The sequence below is a fragment of the Vipera ursinii genome, assembly GCF_947247035.1.
Source record: "Vipera ursinii genome assembly, chromosome: 5".
Lineage (NCBI taxonomy): Eukaryota > Metazoa > Chordata > Lepidosauria > Squamata > Viperidae > Vipera > Vipera ursinii.
Window position 1 is genome coordinate 25,121,879 of NC_139518.1, and position 15,030 is coordinate 25,136,908.

A 15,030-nucleotide genomic window follows, 5' to 3' on the forward strand; every position below is an offset into this window, starting at 1 on the left:
CTGCAAATATTGCACCACAATGTTTCATGGGAATACTTTAATGGTCAAATCATATAAGTTATATAAAAAGAAATACAGGATAATGTTAAAGTAAAGGCAATTTCTTTAAGCTGGGCGTTGACTTCTGGTTACTTCATATCATTTACCTGACAAGAATTTACAAGTAGGCCTTCTCCTCAAATATTTTTTCAACTTCAGCCTATAGTTCTATGATTTCTTAGTCATGTGCCATCCAAATACTAACCAGATTGGTGTTTTCTATCAGCCAATGCTGGCTAAGAGCTAGAAACTAGGATCTATCACCTAATGTTAACAGCCATCCAAAAAGTAAAAGTGGAACCATTTAAACAGGGTTTTCCCCCCTACTAGAAATCAGTGTTTAGGCAAATGGTTCATTGTCTAATTTCTCCCAGTAATGTGATTGTGCTGATCCATGTCACAACCAAATTCCAGTAATAGTATTGTAATAATTATAGTATTGTAATAGTATAATAGTTATTAATTATAAAAGCTGAATTCAGAGAAGCACAATACAGATGATTTTATTCAAGTTACTTTATAGTCCCATTGCTAGAAATGAGTGTTATTAAATATTTCCATAAATTATTTGCCCTCAATCCACCTCATTCAATTATGTTTATTAAAGTTATTGCACATACAGTTGCAAGAAAAAGTATGTGAACCCTTTGGGATAATGTGGAGTTTTGCATGAATTGGCCATAAAATGCGCTCTAAACGTCATGTAAGTCACAAAAATAGAAAAAACACAGTCTGCTTAAAATAATACTACACAAACATTAGCTGTTGTCATGTTTTAATTGAACATAAGATGGAAACATTCACAGTGCAGGGTGGAAAAAGTATGTGAACCTTTGGACTTAATAACTGGTTGACCCTCCTTTGGCAGCAATAACCTCAACCAAACGTTTCCTGTAGTTGCGGATCAGACCTGCACAACGATCTGGAGTAATTTTGGACCACTCCTTTGCACAAAACTGTTTCAGTGTAGCAATATTCTTGGGATGTCTGGTGTGAATCACTCTCTTAAGGTCATGCCACAGCATTTCAGAAGGGTTGAGGTCAGGACTCTGACTGGGCCACTCCAGAAGGCATATTCTGTTCTGTTGAAGCCATTGTTTTGTTGAATTACTTGTATGCTTTGGGTCATTGTCCTGTTGCATCACCCATCCTCTGCGGAGCTTCAGTTGGCGGACAGATGGTCGTACGTTTTCCTGCAAAATGTCCTTATAAACTCTGGAATTCATTTTCCCATCAATGACAACAATATGTCCAGGCCCTGAGGCAGCAAAGCAGCCCCAAACCATGATGCTCCCTCCACCATGTTTTACAGTGGGGATGAGGCTTTGATGTTGGTGTGCTGTGCCTTTTTTTCTCCATACATAGTGTTGTGTGTTTTTCCCAAACAACTCAATTTTGGTTTCATCTGTCCACAGTATATTTTGCCAGTAGTGCTGTGGAACATCCAGGTGCTCTTTTGCAAACTTCAAACATGCTGCAATATTTTTTTTTTAGGGACAGCAATGGCTTCCTCCGTGGTGTCCTCCCATGTACTCCATTCTTGTTTAATGTTTTCCTTATTGTAGATGTGTCAACAAAAATGTTAGCATGTGCCAGAGATTTCTGTCTTTAGCTGATACTCTAGGATTCTTCTTTACCTCATTAAGCATTATGTGCTGTGCTCTTGCAGTCATTTTTACAGGATGACCACGCCTAGGGAGAGTAGCAACAGTGCTAAACTTTCTCTATTTGTAGACAGTCTGTCTTACCGTGGACACATGAACATCAAGATTTTTGAAGATACTTTTGTAACCCTTTCCAGCTTCATGCAAGTCAACAATTCTTGACCGTAGGTCTTCTGAGAGCTCTTTTCTGCGAGGCATGGTTCACATCAGACAGTGCTTCTTGAGACCAGTAAACCCAAAACAGGTGTGTGTTTTTAAAGGGCAGGACGGCTGTCAGCAACACATCCAATATCATCACACTGATTGAAGTCAAGGTTGGCTCACTCCTGGCTCCAATTAGCTCTTGGAGAAGTCATTAGGCTAGGGGTTCACATACTTTTTCCACCCTGCACTGTGAATATTTCCATCTTATGTTCAATTAAAACATGACAACAGCTAATGTTTGTGTAGTATTATTTTAAGCAGACTGTGTTTTTCTATTGTTGTGACTTACATGACGTTTAGAGCGTATTTTATGGCCAATTCATGCAAAACTCCACGTAATCCCAAAGGGTTCATACACTTTTTCTTGCAACTGTAATCCAAGTAGAAATCCATCTTCCAATTCCTAAACTTTCCTCTCTTTTCCATTTTTTATCTTCAAAAGATTCAGAATTTCTTTAGAAATTCTTCTGTTGGTACTTTTGACTTTGATTTATTATTGTGAGGAAATGGGAAAGTATTATTTGTCTTCCTTTTAAATATTTTTATAAAGCTCTATAGTCTCCCAAGCTCTCGTGTTTCTTGGGTCTGAAAATGCCTCATGGAATGATTTCTGTCATGTCTGTCCTTGGGATTTTACCAAAGGGTGAGATGCAGGTAAACTGTTCATTTACAACATATCCACTGAAAGGCAGATATTCAAACATATTCCATAGCCACTTCAAAACTAGTAAGTGCAAGAATATCCCATGTGAGAATTCTAACAACGTTTTCTTTCCCAAGGAAGAAAATAAATTTCTTTGCCTTTAAACTGAGACTGTTAACCGCGTAAGAAAATGAGCTTAGACATGTTTGTCAGGATATATTCTCAAATGCATGCTTAGTGTTCAATTTCAATGAGCTAGATCACTAACACTGTGTCCTCCCATATGAAACAAGAGTGAGGTTTTGTTTGGTATATGTAAATTTTGGACAGGTGTTGCTGCAAATCACCTTATACAGTACATAAAAATGTCAACAGGCAGAAAAGAATAAATCATCTCTAAAATAAGTTTGCAAACTGTAGCTATGTCCAGAATCATTAAACACTTTGAGTTGCTGCTAGCTAAATGTAATTTAAGCTATTCACTAAGCAAATTCATTTGTTTATTAAATCTGTTTGCTGTCCATCTCACCTCAAGGCAACTCTTTGCAAATGAATGCACAAAATGAATTCTAGGAGGGGGGGGGAAATCTCTTCCAAGGAAAACGGAAGTAAAAGTAAGGCAGTATAAGATCAATTCTTCCAAAGACGCTTTTTCAAGAGGCAACTGGACTTCCAGCTATAAGATCAATTATACAAAAATTTGCACCTCTCTGATGGTATAGTTCTTTGCAGATGGAAATGGAGTACAGAAAATGACAGATCATGGGATCTACTGAAGAATGCATCAGTTCCTTGTGTAATTCTTATGTAGCATATGATGTAAAAACTTGCCAGTCAGTGTTTCTACGCATGCATATCAATAATATCGATGTACAGGTAATCCATAATAAATTACTGCTTCTCACTATGTAGTCTAGGCACAAAGCTAATATGTACATCTGGCATGTACATCTATGCACAATATACACATAGACAAACTGACTACATGTTTTAGTAGAATCTGACAGTATGTAAGAGCAGAACTGGCATCACATGCTTGTCAGCTTACTGAAGTGGAATGGGATACCCAAACCGTCCTATCTTTAGTAAGGAGGTTCAATTCATTAGCAGTGCTGAGTGGCTGACAATGAGATAGATATATTTGATTTGTTTTTCTGGACTTACCATGGCTGCTGCAGTAGCTGCTGCCTGAGCAGCTGCTGCTTGATTGACCTGGTACTGGGCAGCTTTGATCTTAGCTTGCAGATGGGCTGGAGGGTGAAAATATTTGCACTTTTCCCTTGAACATCTCCCTTTGATGTAATCCATACAGACAGTAACAGTATTGTCGTTGGTATCAATCATTGCACTGTCAGCAGGGTGAGCAAACCGGCAATCATTTTCTCCTCTGTTACAGTTGCCACGCTGATACTCTCGACATACCTACCAGCAGGGAAAAAAAATGCAAGTAAAATTACTTCAGGAAAGAAACTAAACCCAACAAGCTGGAAGTTATTCTGGAACAACTGATAAATAATTCTCAACCACTCTGTTTTGTTTTACTTTGAGAAGATATGTTTGCTTTTTTATGCTTGGATGAGCTTCTTAATTCTCATTCTGATAGTTTGGCTTATGTAAGTAACTCAACAGCTTCCCAAATTTAAAAGCAAAATATTTCCAATTCAATCCAACTACACTAAGCGTTCAAATGAGTTAAATTTTTGATGTTATTTCTGAGAAATTCTCTTGCATTCAATCTAATGTAAGATAATCTGTTCTTCATGGTTTTTAATGGACAATATTTGGGTTATGTCATCATCTTGCATTTATTTAATATCCCACCTTTATTTTTTGTAAACAACTCAAGGCAGTGAACATATCCAATACTCCTTCTTCCTCCTGTTCTCCTCACAACAATAACCCTGTGAGGTGAACTGGACTAAGAGATTAATTGGGCCAATGTCATCTGGATAGCTTTTGGACAAAACTGAATCTCTTTCTATTTATCTATGTATTTATTATTTGTTTGCTAGATTTACCCCCATCTTTCCCCAAAGTCCTTACATAGCTTTGCTTCACTTTGGCCTCTCAATGGCAATGGATGCCCTATGAAGTAGATTCGGCAGAGAAACAATAATTAAGTGGTCATGGCTAAGAATGGACTCTTAGGTTTTCCTATTCCTAATCCAACATCTCAAATACTTTTGGGTAGTGTATTCTTTAATATACAGCCCCCTCTCCAGTCATCCCAGAGTTCAATTAACGTATCATGAAGCTTCAGGCTGTTGGAAAAACTGTATAGCAGAATATAACAATAGGAATGGTTCTTCTACCACCTTAAATAATATGTTCAAAAACATCTCCAAGAGAAATTCCAAGGAATTTCTATGCAAAGTGAAAATAAGGTAAAAAAACAGACATATCTTTTTTTTAAAAAGCAATCCTTCTAAGAAATTGCAGCGTAGATTTTGACACAGCATATTCTGAGCTCTATTAGCTACACCAGACATCAGCTGCATTTATTATCTCTGCTGTTCACAATTTCGACACAAGAGGGGGCACAAGTATATGTATTTTTTTTAAATCTTGCTCTTCACTTTCCTTCTAAAATACATTTAAATTCATAGTGTTTTTCCATTAATAGGTTTTTTTCATTATTAAGATTAAAACTGTAATTTAACATGCAGAAAGGGTTATGGTGAATATTTGAAAGTGAACTAAAGAAAATAATGTAATGTGAACATCATTGTCTTGAAATTATTTCAGACTTTATTGTGAATCATATTAAATGAAAGGTAAGCAAGCATCAAGGAGAGGCATAAAAAGGTTTCCTTCAATCTGCATGCCCAAGGCAATTACGTCTTTTTCTTTCATTCTGAGTTCAATTGCACCCAATTCTCAGAAACTGCATGGTCAGTCCCTATAGCTTTCTAGATAAGGTTTTTCAGAAGTGGTTTGCCTTTGCCACCTTCCGAGGGCTCACAGAAAGTAACTGGACTGGCCCAAGGTCATCCAGCTAGATTTATGCCTAAATCTGGATTAGAACTCAAGAGTCTCCCACTACACCAAAGTGGTTCTAATTAGGCCTTAACTCGAGGGAGCAACCTGCAGCCTATGTTTTAAATCTCTTATAATATGCATTGATAAGAAAAGCAGCCAGTTTGGTGTAGCAGTTTTAGCATCAGGCTAAAAACTGGGAAAAGCTTCTGAAAAACCTCACCAAAGAAATTGCAAGACTCATCTAGGCAGTCTCCAAAAACCAGACCTGATTGAAAGGAAAGAGAGGGGGGGAATAGAAAACGACATACTGATTTCACATCCAGTGTGAGATTTATGAAATAGGGCTTCTTGAAAATTGTCTGAGATGGCAGATTCTCCCGAGATTGCCTTTCAGGCAGCACAGTGAAGTGCAGTGTGTCAATCCATAATTATCTAAAATTTACATTAATTGCTGAATACAGAAGGGTATCTGACTATGTGTGAGGGGTCCTGTGTCTCTAAAGACAGGAAGATGACCTTCACAGAGATGCATAAGCTCTCTTGCCAGGATGATGGGATTTTCCAAATCCAAAACTACCAGATAACACTTGGGAACAATTCACTGAATTCAACTATAAGGGGAAGGAAGTAAAACACAATCAGTTACTCCCATTGGTTAGGCCAGAGTCAGACCAATCAATTTCTCAGGAAGACTAACCTTAGTTTTCTATATAACAAGAAAATGGAGAGATTGTAGATGGCCGAAATTTTCTTAGATTCATGACATTTCTGGGTTGTTGTGTTTGGATCCTAAGGGGTGATGTTGACATCTGAGGGAGGAGGTAGTTTCTCTGAACTTAAAAGAGGCAATATGACTACTTCTCAAAAGTGACGGACAGAGACAACAATTGTGGACAATACCTTATGTATCCAGTGTCTCAATTTTCCTTTTCATATCTTAGAGGAAATCCAGATCCATTTCACATCAGGGCACAGAATGGAACTAGCATGGATCACACTTGCCAATGACATTTGGTGAACACAGAATGGGAGCAATATGATGGTTCTTCTTGATATAAGAGGATTTTTATATTGTGAAGATCTGCTATGGGGACTGGTGTGCTGGGCAATGGATTATAGTGGTTCTCCTGCTTTCCTTATGGGTAGTTGACAGGAGACAAGAGATTGGCCTGTAGGCCCACATCTGTATTTGCTTTCAGGCTCAACACTTGACCCTTCTACATCAACATGACTGTGGATATCTGGGCTCTCCAAATTTGGGACTGTCCATCTGTAACCTTGTATGGGATTCAAATTCTCCATTTAAGCCAGTGTATAATCTGAGGATCTTCTTGAACACTCTTGATTGAAGAGCATGGGGCAGCTCTAGCCAAGAAGGCCTTTGCATATATTCATCTAGTGTGCCAGTTACACCTGTAACCTGTATCAAGAGGCTGTCCAGTTTATGACTCGTGTTGTGATTCAGTGTCGGTCTGTGCTCCCAGCAGCTGAGTTTGATGAATCTGAGGAGGAGGAGGAGGAGGAGGGGTTTGGAGAGCCTTTGGTGTCAGAGGGAGGCTCTGATGCACTGCAGGACTCTCAGCCTGGCCCCTCCAGTCATGTTCCTCATGAGGCTCAGCTGTGTGAGTACGAGGTGTCGGACTCAGAAGAGTCACAGCTGAATATGTTCAGAGACTCTAGAAGCAGAAGGCAATCCAGCAGAGCAGAGCAGAGAAAATCAATGAGGCAACTCAGTGAGAGGAGAAGGCAGTGAGAAGCCACGCCTTGGGACTGATAATAAAAGGGGAAGGTGTGGGCGGGGCTGGTAGCTGAAGGCAACCGTTTGGAGACATTCTAAGGGAATCCTGGTCTGTTCTTGATACTTCTGTTTAACTCTTGTTTGTTGACTCTTGTTTGATATTTTGATTCATTTATTGAAGGAAATATTCTGTTGCTTTTTTGTTTGAACTGTAAATAAATTTGGGTTGGGTTTTTCCAGCCTATTGACTGTAAAAAGGAAAAAGGGGTTGTCCCTGACACACAAACAGGGCCGGTCATAGGCTGGAACAGAACATCATGCTCGAGTCTAGTCACTTTAAGAGTGGACTATGGGAATATAATACAATGACCTGTCTTAAAATCCATCTGGAAGCTACAGCTTGTTCAGCATGGGACAGAATGGGCAGATCACAGTAGGTTCACTTCCAGGGAAAGTCATGGTAGTGGTGACCACCGTAGAGCCCTTGGTGGCATAAGATCTGACTAGTTGTAGGGCCCCGTATCTCCAGTAGTCTCTGTCCTTTGATTAAACAATATTAATCTTTTGGAAAATAGGAAGCGTGCCTTCTGTTGTAGCACCTACCCTATGGAACAACCCACTATCATGAGCTGTATGGCTCCAACCCTGATGATGTGAAAGGTCTTGAAAATTTGGACATTCTTTCAGGCATTGAGATGGGTTGGGTGAATTAAGAAGTCCTCTATCGTGTATTTTAAATCTATTTGGTATGTCTTTAATTTCCGAAGTGTATTGTCTGTGTTTTTATTGTTATTTGCTTCCTAAGCATACTCTTATGGACTTGGACACCCAGTAAAAATACTGGCAATACAATTCTTCCATTTAGGAAGGGGCTTTCCTTATGTCCACCCAAGTGAACATTACAGTGAAATGGACAATGAACTCGTCTACTCTTCTGGCAAAATCAAAACATGTGGATTCTGAAAACCACCATTTGTACAAGACAACCAATCGATAAAATAGCATTTTGTTAGACTTTTGTTTCAGCATTTAGCATAAACCTGCCAATGTAGTTTGTAAATCATGATTTATCATTAATCAAGCAAAATATAATTGGTTCATCAAGTCTGATGGTACTATGAATATGTCATAATTGATAAAAGCCTTTGTTAACACTTGTTTGCAAGGATAAATAGTTTCTTTAGCTGGACAACTTCAGAAATATTTTTCTATAGTTGCTTTATTTATTTCAATTAAATTCCTGTTTGTTCATATAGTTCTCAAATGGTTTCTTATCCATGCACTGTTTAACTTTAATAAAGGTTTATACAACTTCAACCCATTCGCAACACTATAATGCAAAGAAAGAAAGAAAGAAAGAAAGAAAGAAAGAAAGAAAGAAAGAAAGAAAGAAAGAAAGAAAGAAAGAAAGAAAGAGCAAGGAAGGAAAGAAGGAGTATCCAGAACTTTAGAGAATATTAAATAAACACTAAAAATGCACTTTATGTCACTGTTCTCCAGCCTGATATCTGATCTTAACTATTTTAAAGTTACTTACCTGGACTGATTTGTGGAGCTATAGGGTTATCTCATTGCTTATTTAAAAGTGTGAAGTTGCACAGAATTCATACTACTAATTCAATACAATTAGATCAATCAGCTTTCTAGAACTGGTATCCTCAGAACACTCTAATAGAAGGTTATATAGTTCTGTCAACTCTACAAATGAGCATGGCTGCAGCCATTTTTCCTATTCATTTTCGGTTGCCACATAGAATGGGGGGGGGTTTGCCCAGGTGCTTCGCTAGTCAAAATAATATTTTGTCCCAAGGTCATCGGCTGCTCCCGGGACTGCAGGCTTGGTGTTGCATAAAAACCCCACCGAGAAGATGTATTGGGGAACATAGTTGCTATGGGTGGGATTTTTTAACTTTGTATTGGGAAATTGTTTCGTGTGTCTTCAGATTTGGTTTCACTTTTGAGGAATTTGCAAGCCTTGGGGTTCTACTTTATTTATCTTTTTCTCTCTGTCAGAACCTTGACAGTTCCACAACAAGGCAATCCTAACTATTGTCTGATCTCAGGCGTTGTGCTAAGTGATTTGTTTGACTTGAATTTAGTGTATCATGTAAATTCAGTTCTAGTGGTTTGGGAACTAAGCTTTGTAATTATAATTTGCTCTGACATAGCATTTATATGAAATAGAAAAAAAAACAGCTTATTCAACTGTAATTAAAACATTCCATTGCTTGTTGCACTATGTCTATTATCACCAGCCAATTCTAATAATACTAGGCTAGATGGTATAATAATACCAGGGTAAGTTAGTTTTATCTTGGTATTCTGAGAATCCATCTGAATCCATCCAGAATGCAGACTGAGGTCTTAAGTGAAGTATTTTTTTAAGGTAAAGACATCCTCAAGCCCAGCTATTGTTGGGTAAATGTTACAGCTGTGACCAATTGCCTTTTCCAGGATATTTCTCAACTTCCCAATTCACCTTTCATTTCGGGTATTCCCAAATTTGTCTCCACCCCCCCACACACCCATTGCCTCATGTTGCTTAGTTTCTAGGATTAGCTGTGATTGGCTTGATGCTGCTGCTGTCTGAGTTATTTAGAAAAGTTAAATGGAAATAGTCTTGCACAGGAATGAATAATGTACTGCATAACTACATCTCAGGGTAGAATTCGATATGTTGATGAAAATAAAATTATTTTGACTTATTTCTCACCAATGTGATCAGGATAATAATAATCTACTTAACTCAGGATGGCTGGGACTAGAAAAGAAATTGGCAAATTTAAGACCTCTATGTAAATGTTAGCAATAGGATGTCTGTAGTTGGAGGGGAGAGACTGATCATGTCCCACACAAATAGCTGCTGCCTATTTATAGTGGGAAAGATAGTTGAACAGGCAGACCTGACTCATTCTGAAGAATAGGGACTTCCTGTCTAAAGTAACAGCTACAGCTTCCAAAAAAGTTGCAACTAATACCCTAGAACAGGGGTAGGCAACCTCGGCTCTTTTATGACTCATTTTATTTATTTTATTTTACTTATTTTAATCCCATTTATATCCCGCCCTTCTCCGAAGACTCAGGGCGGCTTACAATCTAAAGCACAAATCAATGTGCTTAGCAATAGCCTTCATTCTATGTATATGCCTGCTTATAAGGGCTTTCGGGGGGCCCAAGCGGCATTATTACAAAGCGGCATTATTATTGCCCCCAACAATCTGGGTCCTCATTTTACCTACCTCGGAAGGATGGAAGGCTGAGTCAACCTTGAGCCTGGTGGGATGAGACAATGTACTAATTGCAGGCAGCTGTTGTTACTTAAGGAGGCATTAGCCCACTGCTCCACCAAGGCTCTATGACTCAGGAATTCTGGGAGTTGAAGTCCATGAGTCATAAAAGAGCCGAGGTTGCCTACCCTGCCCTAGAAGGAAAAAAAACACCTTGGTTCACTGGTTGGTTGGCAGGACTGTTCCTTGGAGAACTGTGAAAACGACAGCAGAACTACTGTGTTCCATTTCCTTACTTAACACACAGCAAAGCAAGAGTTCCCCCACTCCAGAGAAAAGTCCCCTAGACTCAGCAAAACAAATAATAGCGGATGGAAAATTGCCCAATTAGCCCTGAAAAAGAAAAGCACTTTCAGTCATTCCTCTCCGTTTGCATCATCCTTGCTGTGCTTTCTTCCAATTACTAATCAATATTGCAGACACTCCACAGGCCCAGCTTACAGTTACAGCTCCTCCAGTGCTGCCTGCAAATGTCAACCTTGGAGAAAATGTTTACAAATCGTTATTCTTCCCCTGAACCTGCCCTCTGAAGCTGTCCTCAACCTGGGTGTCTATGTCTGAACAGGAAGGCTGATTGATTATGGCCAAAGTCTTACAAAACAATTCAGTATTCCATAATTGTTGGAATATTATTTTCTCTAAGTATTGATGTTGATATACAGATAGTCCTTGAATTATGATAATAATTGAGACCAGAATTTCTGAGGCTAAGCGATGTGGTCATAAAGCATGTCATATGATTACTTCACTTAGGAGGGGTAATTCTGGATTTCTGTAGAAGTACAAGCTGAGCTGGAAGGCAGGGTTAGATGTATCATCAGTTTGGAATCAATGTGTTGTAACAGAGACCCAAGTTCAGTCCCCTGTGAATTCCGTTGACCCCTATCTAGTGTCAATTTAGCTTTGACCATCAGCTGACTAGATTTTTATATCAGAGATAGAAATAACAAACTCTTCTGGGCTTTGAATTTAAAAATGTCCCTGGTTATTTGCACCTGACATTCCCCACTACTATTGCTAAATGAATTCCATTGGTTGTTAGCAAAGGATCCACTCTGATCCAAGCTATTCCAAGCTTTGGTAAGGGGCTGCTCCTCCTGTCTATCCTTTTGGTCTGCCCTGCACCGTGGTTTCAAGAGGCCCTGAATTAAGCAGATCTGATGCTGCTTGCTATGTAGTGGCTCAGGGGCTTCTTGGCATGTGACAACTCTGAAGTTATGAGATGGACCTGAGTTGCAGTTCAGCGCAAACTCACAGTCACTCGCACAGTGTGACGCAAAGCCACAGTACCCCAGGAAACCACATCTGCCTTAGCAAGTCCTGCCTGCAATTACTCTTGTCACCCTGTACTCCAAGGTACCTTGCCATCCTGCGCTCTGCCATCCAGCTGACTTTCATCATTTTTCTGCTCCTGCTGCTGCTGAGGCATGCCCAAATGTTACACTTCATGAAGCAGCTGCTGGCCATGTGAGGCTATCCTCCCTGGTCTTACAAGTAAACTGCTGTGTGTGACCTTGGGTGGGGGGAATTGAAGTGCCCTTGCAGTCCAAATGTACATGCCTGAATTTTGATCCTGTGACTGCAGGGGTACTGCAATGACCATACCTTGTATTTGATGGGCCACCTCTCTTCAATTACATCTACCTAGTCCACCGCAGAAGGAAGGCAGGGCAGGTAGTGTGTCCCAACTCTCAAGGAAGTACATCTGGTGGGACCTAGAAAAGGGCCTTCTCTATGGGGGCTCCCTCCCTTTGAATAATATTTTCACCAGAGAAAAATTAGCTCCCACCTTGTTGGTTTTCCGCAAAGCCTTGAAGATGTGGTTTTGTCAGGTGGTCTGGAGATCCCATTCACAGCTGAACAAGTTGTCTTTTGATTCTCTTGCTGCCATGGGGTAGGGGCTGGGGTGGGTTTGTAATTGTGGATTATTGTGGATTTTTAACTGTGGACTTTTAATGTTATACACCAATTAGGGTCACTGTATGTGAGGCTATATAAATTTGTTTAGTAAATAAATAAATACATTTTGGGGACTAGCTGTCCCTTAATTAAGTGTCACCATAACTTCAAATGGTTGCTGAACAAATGATCTGAAGTCAAGGTTTAACTGTACACTATCTAATTCACTTCCAGTTAGTTCCTCTGACCAGCAAAAGCGACTATAGCAAATCAGATGTTTGCTCAAGACAATAATTATGTTACCACTAAGTTGAGCCTCTTCCTTCCCAAACCAACCAGAATCTGTTGAAATGTAACTTACATTCCTGGTCTATGTGGGAATGAAAAATCAGTAGGAATCGTTACCGAGGAAATTAGCATGTTTAACTGGGACAGTGAAATTTTATCCAAGCAGGTTCAGTTATATAAAATATTAAACTAACTCCACTCAGTAAGTTATTTCATGGGAACACCTAAAGTCATTCAGTTGACCTGTTTTGCAGATCTAGTTCTCAAAGAAAAAGGGGTAAAGAAAAACAACCCAAATGCCTTAAAAAGGAAACTACTCCAGTATAGAACTCGCTGGCCTCACAAAATATACTTCCTACATACTTATGTATTATAGTACTGGAGCCACAACTATTATGCTTCTCTGGTCAATGGGGAGGAATTAGTAATTATCAGAAAGGATTGATAATACTCTTTCTTAAATTTATGTAGATAGAATTATGTAGATTCTAAACAATAGAGTAAGAGCCAATTTGGTATAGTGGTTAAGCACCAGGCTAGAAACCAGGATTATAGCCCTGACTTAGGGACAAAGCCAGCTGGGTGACTCTTGGTCCATCTAATCTCTCTCAGCCGAGGTAATGGCAAACAACTTCTTGCCAAGAAAACTGCAGGAACTTCTCCAGGCAGTTGTCAGGAGTTGATGCACGTGCAGACAGAAGGGAGTAGATATTTTTTTAGTTTCTGGAAGATGAATCTTGCCAGCTAATGTAATTAGGCATTTCCAGAATCATTGTAAAGAGTTCTGAGTTGTAGGTTAACGGTTGAAAATATTGTAAGAACAAATGCTGCATTGGGTCAATTGTTGAATAATCCCACCTGGTATAAAACAGCCTAGTTTCTTTCCTCCCTATGCCCCCTCCCAGCCAAAGGTGTAAAAAAAATGATTCTGTTAGTTTCTCACTTGTTTCACTCATAGTTTCTCATATCTGACACAAACATAAAATAATGGTTTTTCTCATGCTACTAAAAAATCCCTTTACAATTTACAAGTACTAGGGTGTTATATTAGAAGTCTTACAAGAATTTTCCAGAAGCAGAAAGCTTTCTAATGCAAGTAAATTTGCAAAATTAGATTTAGATAGCTGTTATTTTTAAATAAAAATTGTTGTTTACCTTCCTTGTACAAACTCCCTTTTTATAAACCTGTAATCCCTTAATTTAAGTCAGAGTCTGGATGACTAGAAGCTGCCTTTGTTTTCATACTGCTACATAGAGCAACAACATCAGTAAAATTTAAAGCTTTTGACTAAATAATAAAAGTAAGAACAAAATGTGAATTCAACAACAAGATGGCCCTTTGTGGACATGGGGTATGTGATATCTATGTGTCATGACTTCATCATGCAAATGATGTAAATTAGATATCTTAGTTGTTGTCTTTGTATCACATAATTCATATCACCAGTGCAATGGAGTTGTGATGCACAAAATATTCACATGGCTTCTGCCAATAGCCCATGTTAGTTTGTGATGGCTTTCTTAGACTTTCCAAGCTGTTAATAATACAGGAAGTCCTCATTTAGTGTCCATAATTGGGATTGGCAGTTTTGTGTTAAACAAAGAAGTCTCTAAGTGAAAGCATCCCGAGCCACTGTCCAAATGTCTTTCTTGTAAGGATCTGCTGGCAATTTTTTTTCTACAGCCCCTGGTTAGATCCATCTCATTTTCAAACTTCTTGCTGACTTATTCCTCCACACCAAAATAGATCCTGTTCTATTTCAGTTATTACTAAGCTGACTTAGAGAGTTCTGACCCCTTTAATATAATTTATTCCCAATACTCTGTGGATTGTAGAAAGAATAAGCAGCATGACTAAGCACTATGCTTCCCTTTTGTCTGTGTTTAAAAGACAAATCAGACAGAGTGTGGACTAGCATAAAGGAGACTTCATTGTCCAACTGCAGCTAAAAATTGGCTAAGGGCTGGCTTTACTACAATGTGATAAGATGCTGAAAAGGCCCATTAAAATCTCTCAGATGAGAAACTATTCCTGGAAAAGGAGCACATCCACTATGACTAAGATGTACAGATGGCATAAAAGAATATGATCAATAACTGTAGGAATTCAAATGTGCCAATGACATCTTGGCCATTCTAAAATAAAGTCAAACTGAAATCACTCTTCTAAACTTTAACAAAACATGCCTAGGGATGAAATTCACCAGAGACAGAGAAAATAGAACATTCTTGACATCCTCATGACTAACTGTATAATGGCAGGATGCAAAACCAAGTATCCCAGAAACC

The 15,030-nt window shown here is 38.9% G+C and overlaps 1 protein-coding gene across 12 annotated transcripts in view; it reads right to left on the reverse strand.

Annotated features, from left to right (window-relative positions):
• The window catches only part of MBNL1 (muscleblind like splicing regulator 1), a 173,515-nt gene that overhangs the window by 17,086 nt on the left and 141,399 nt on the right, over window positions 1-15,030 (reverse strand). For all 12 annotated transcript variants that reach the window (XM_083364670.1, XM_083364673.1, XM_083364668.1 and 9 more), the window contains one exon: window positions 3,715-3,972. In XM_083364670.1, the coding sequence (XP_083220796.1) occupies window positions 3,715-3,972 (258 nt within the window). The remainder of the gene's footprint in view (window positions 1-3,714; window positions 3,973-15,030) is intronic.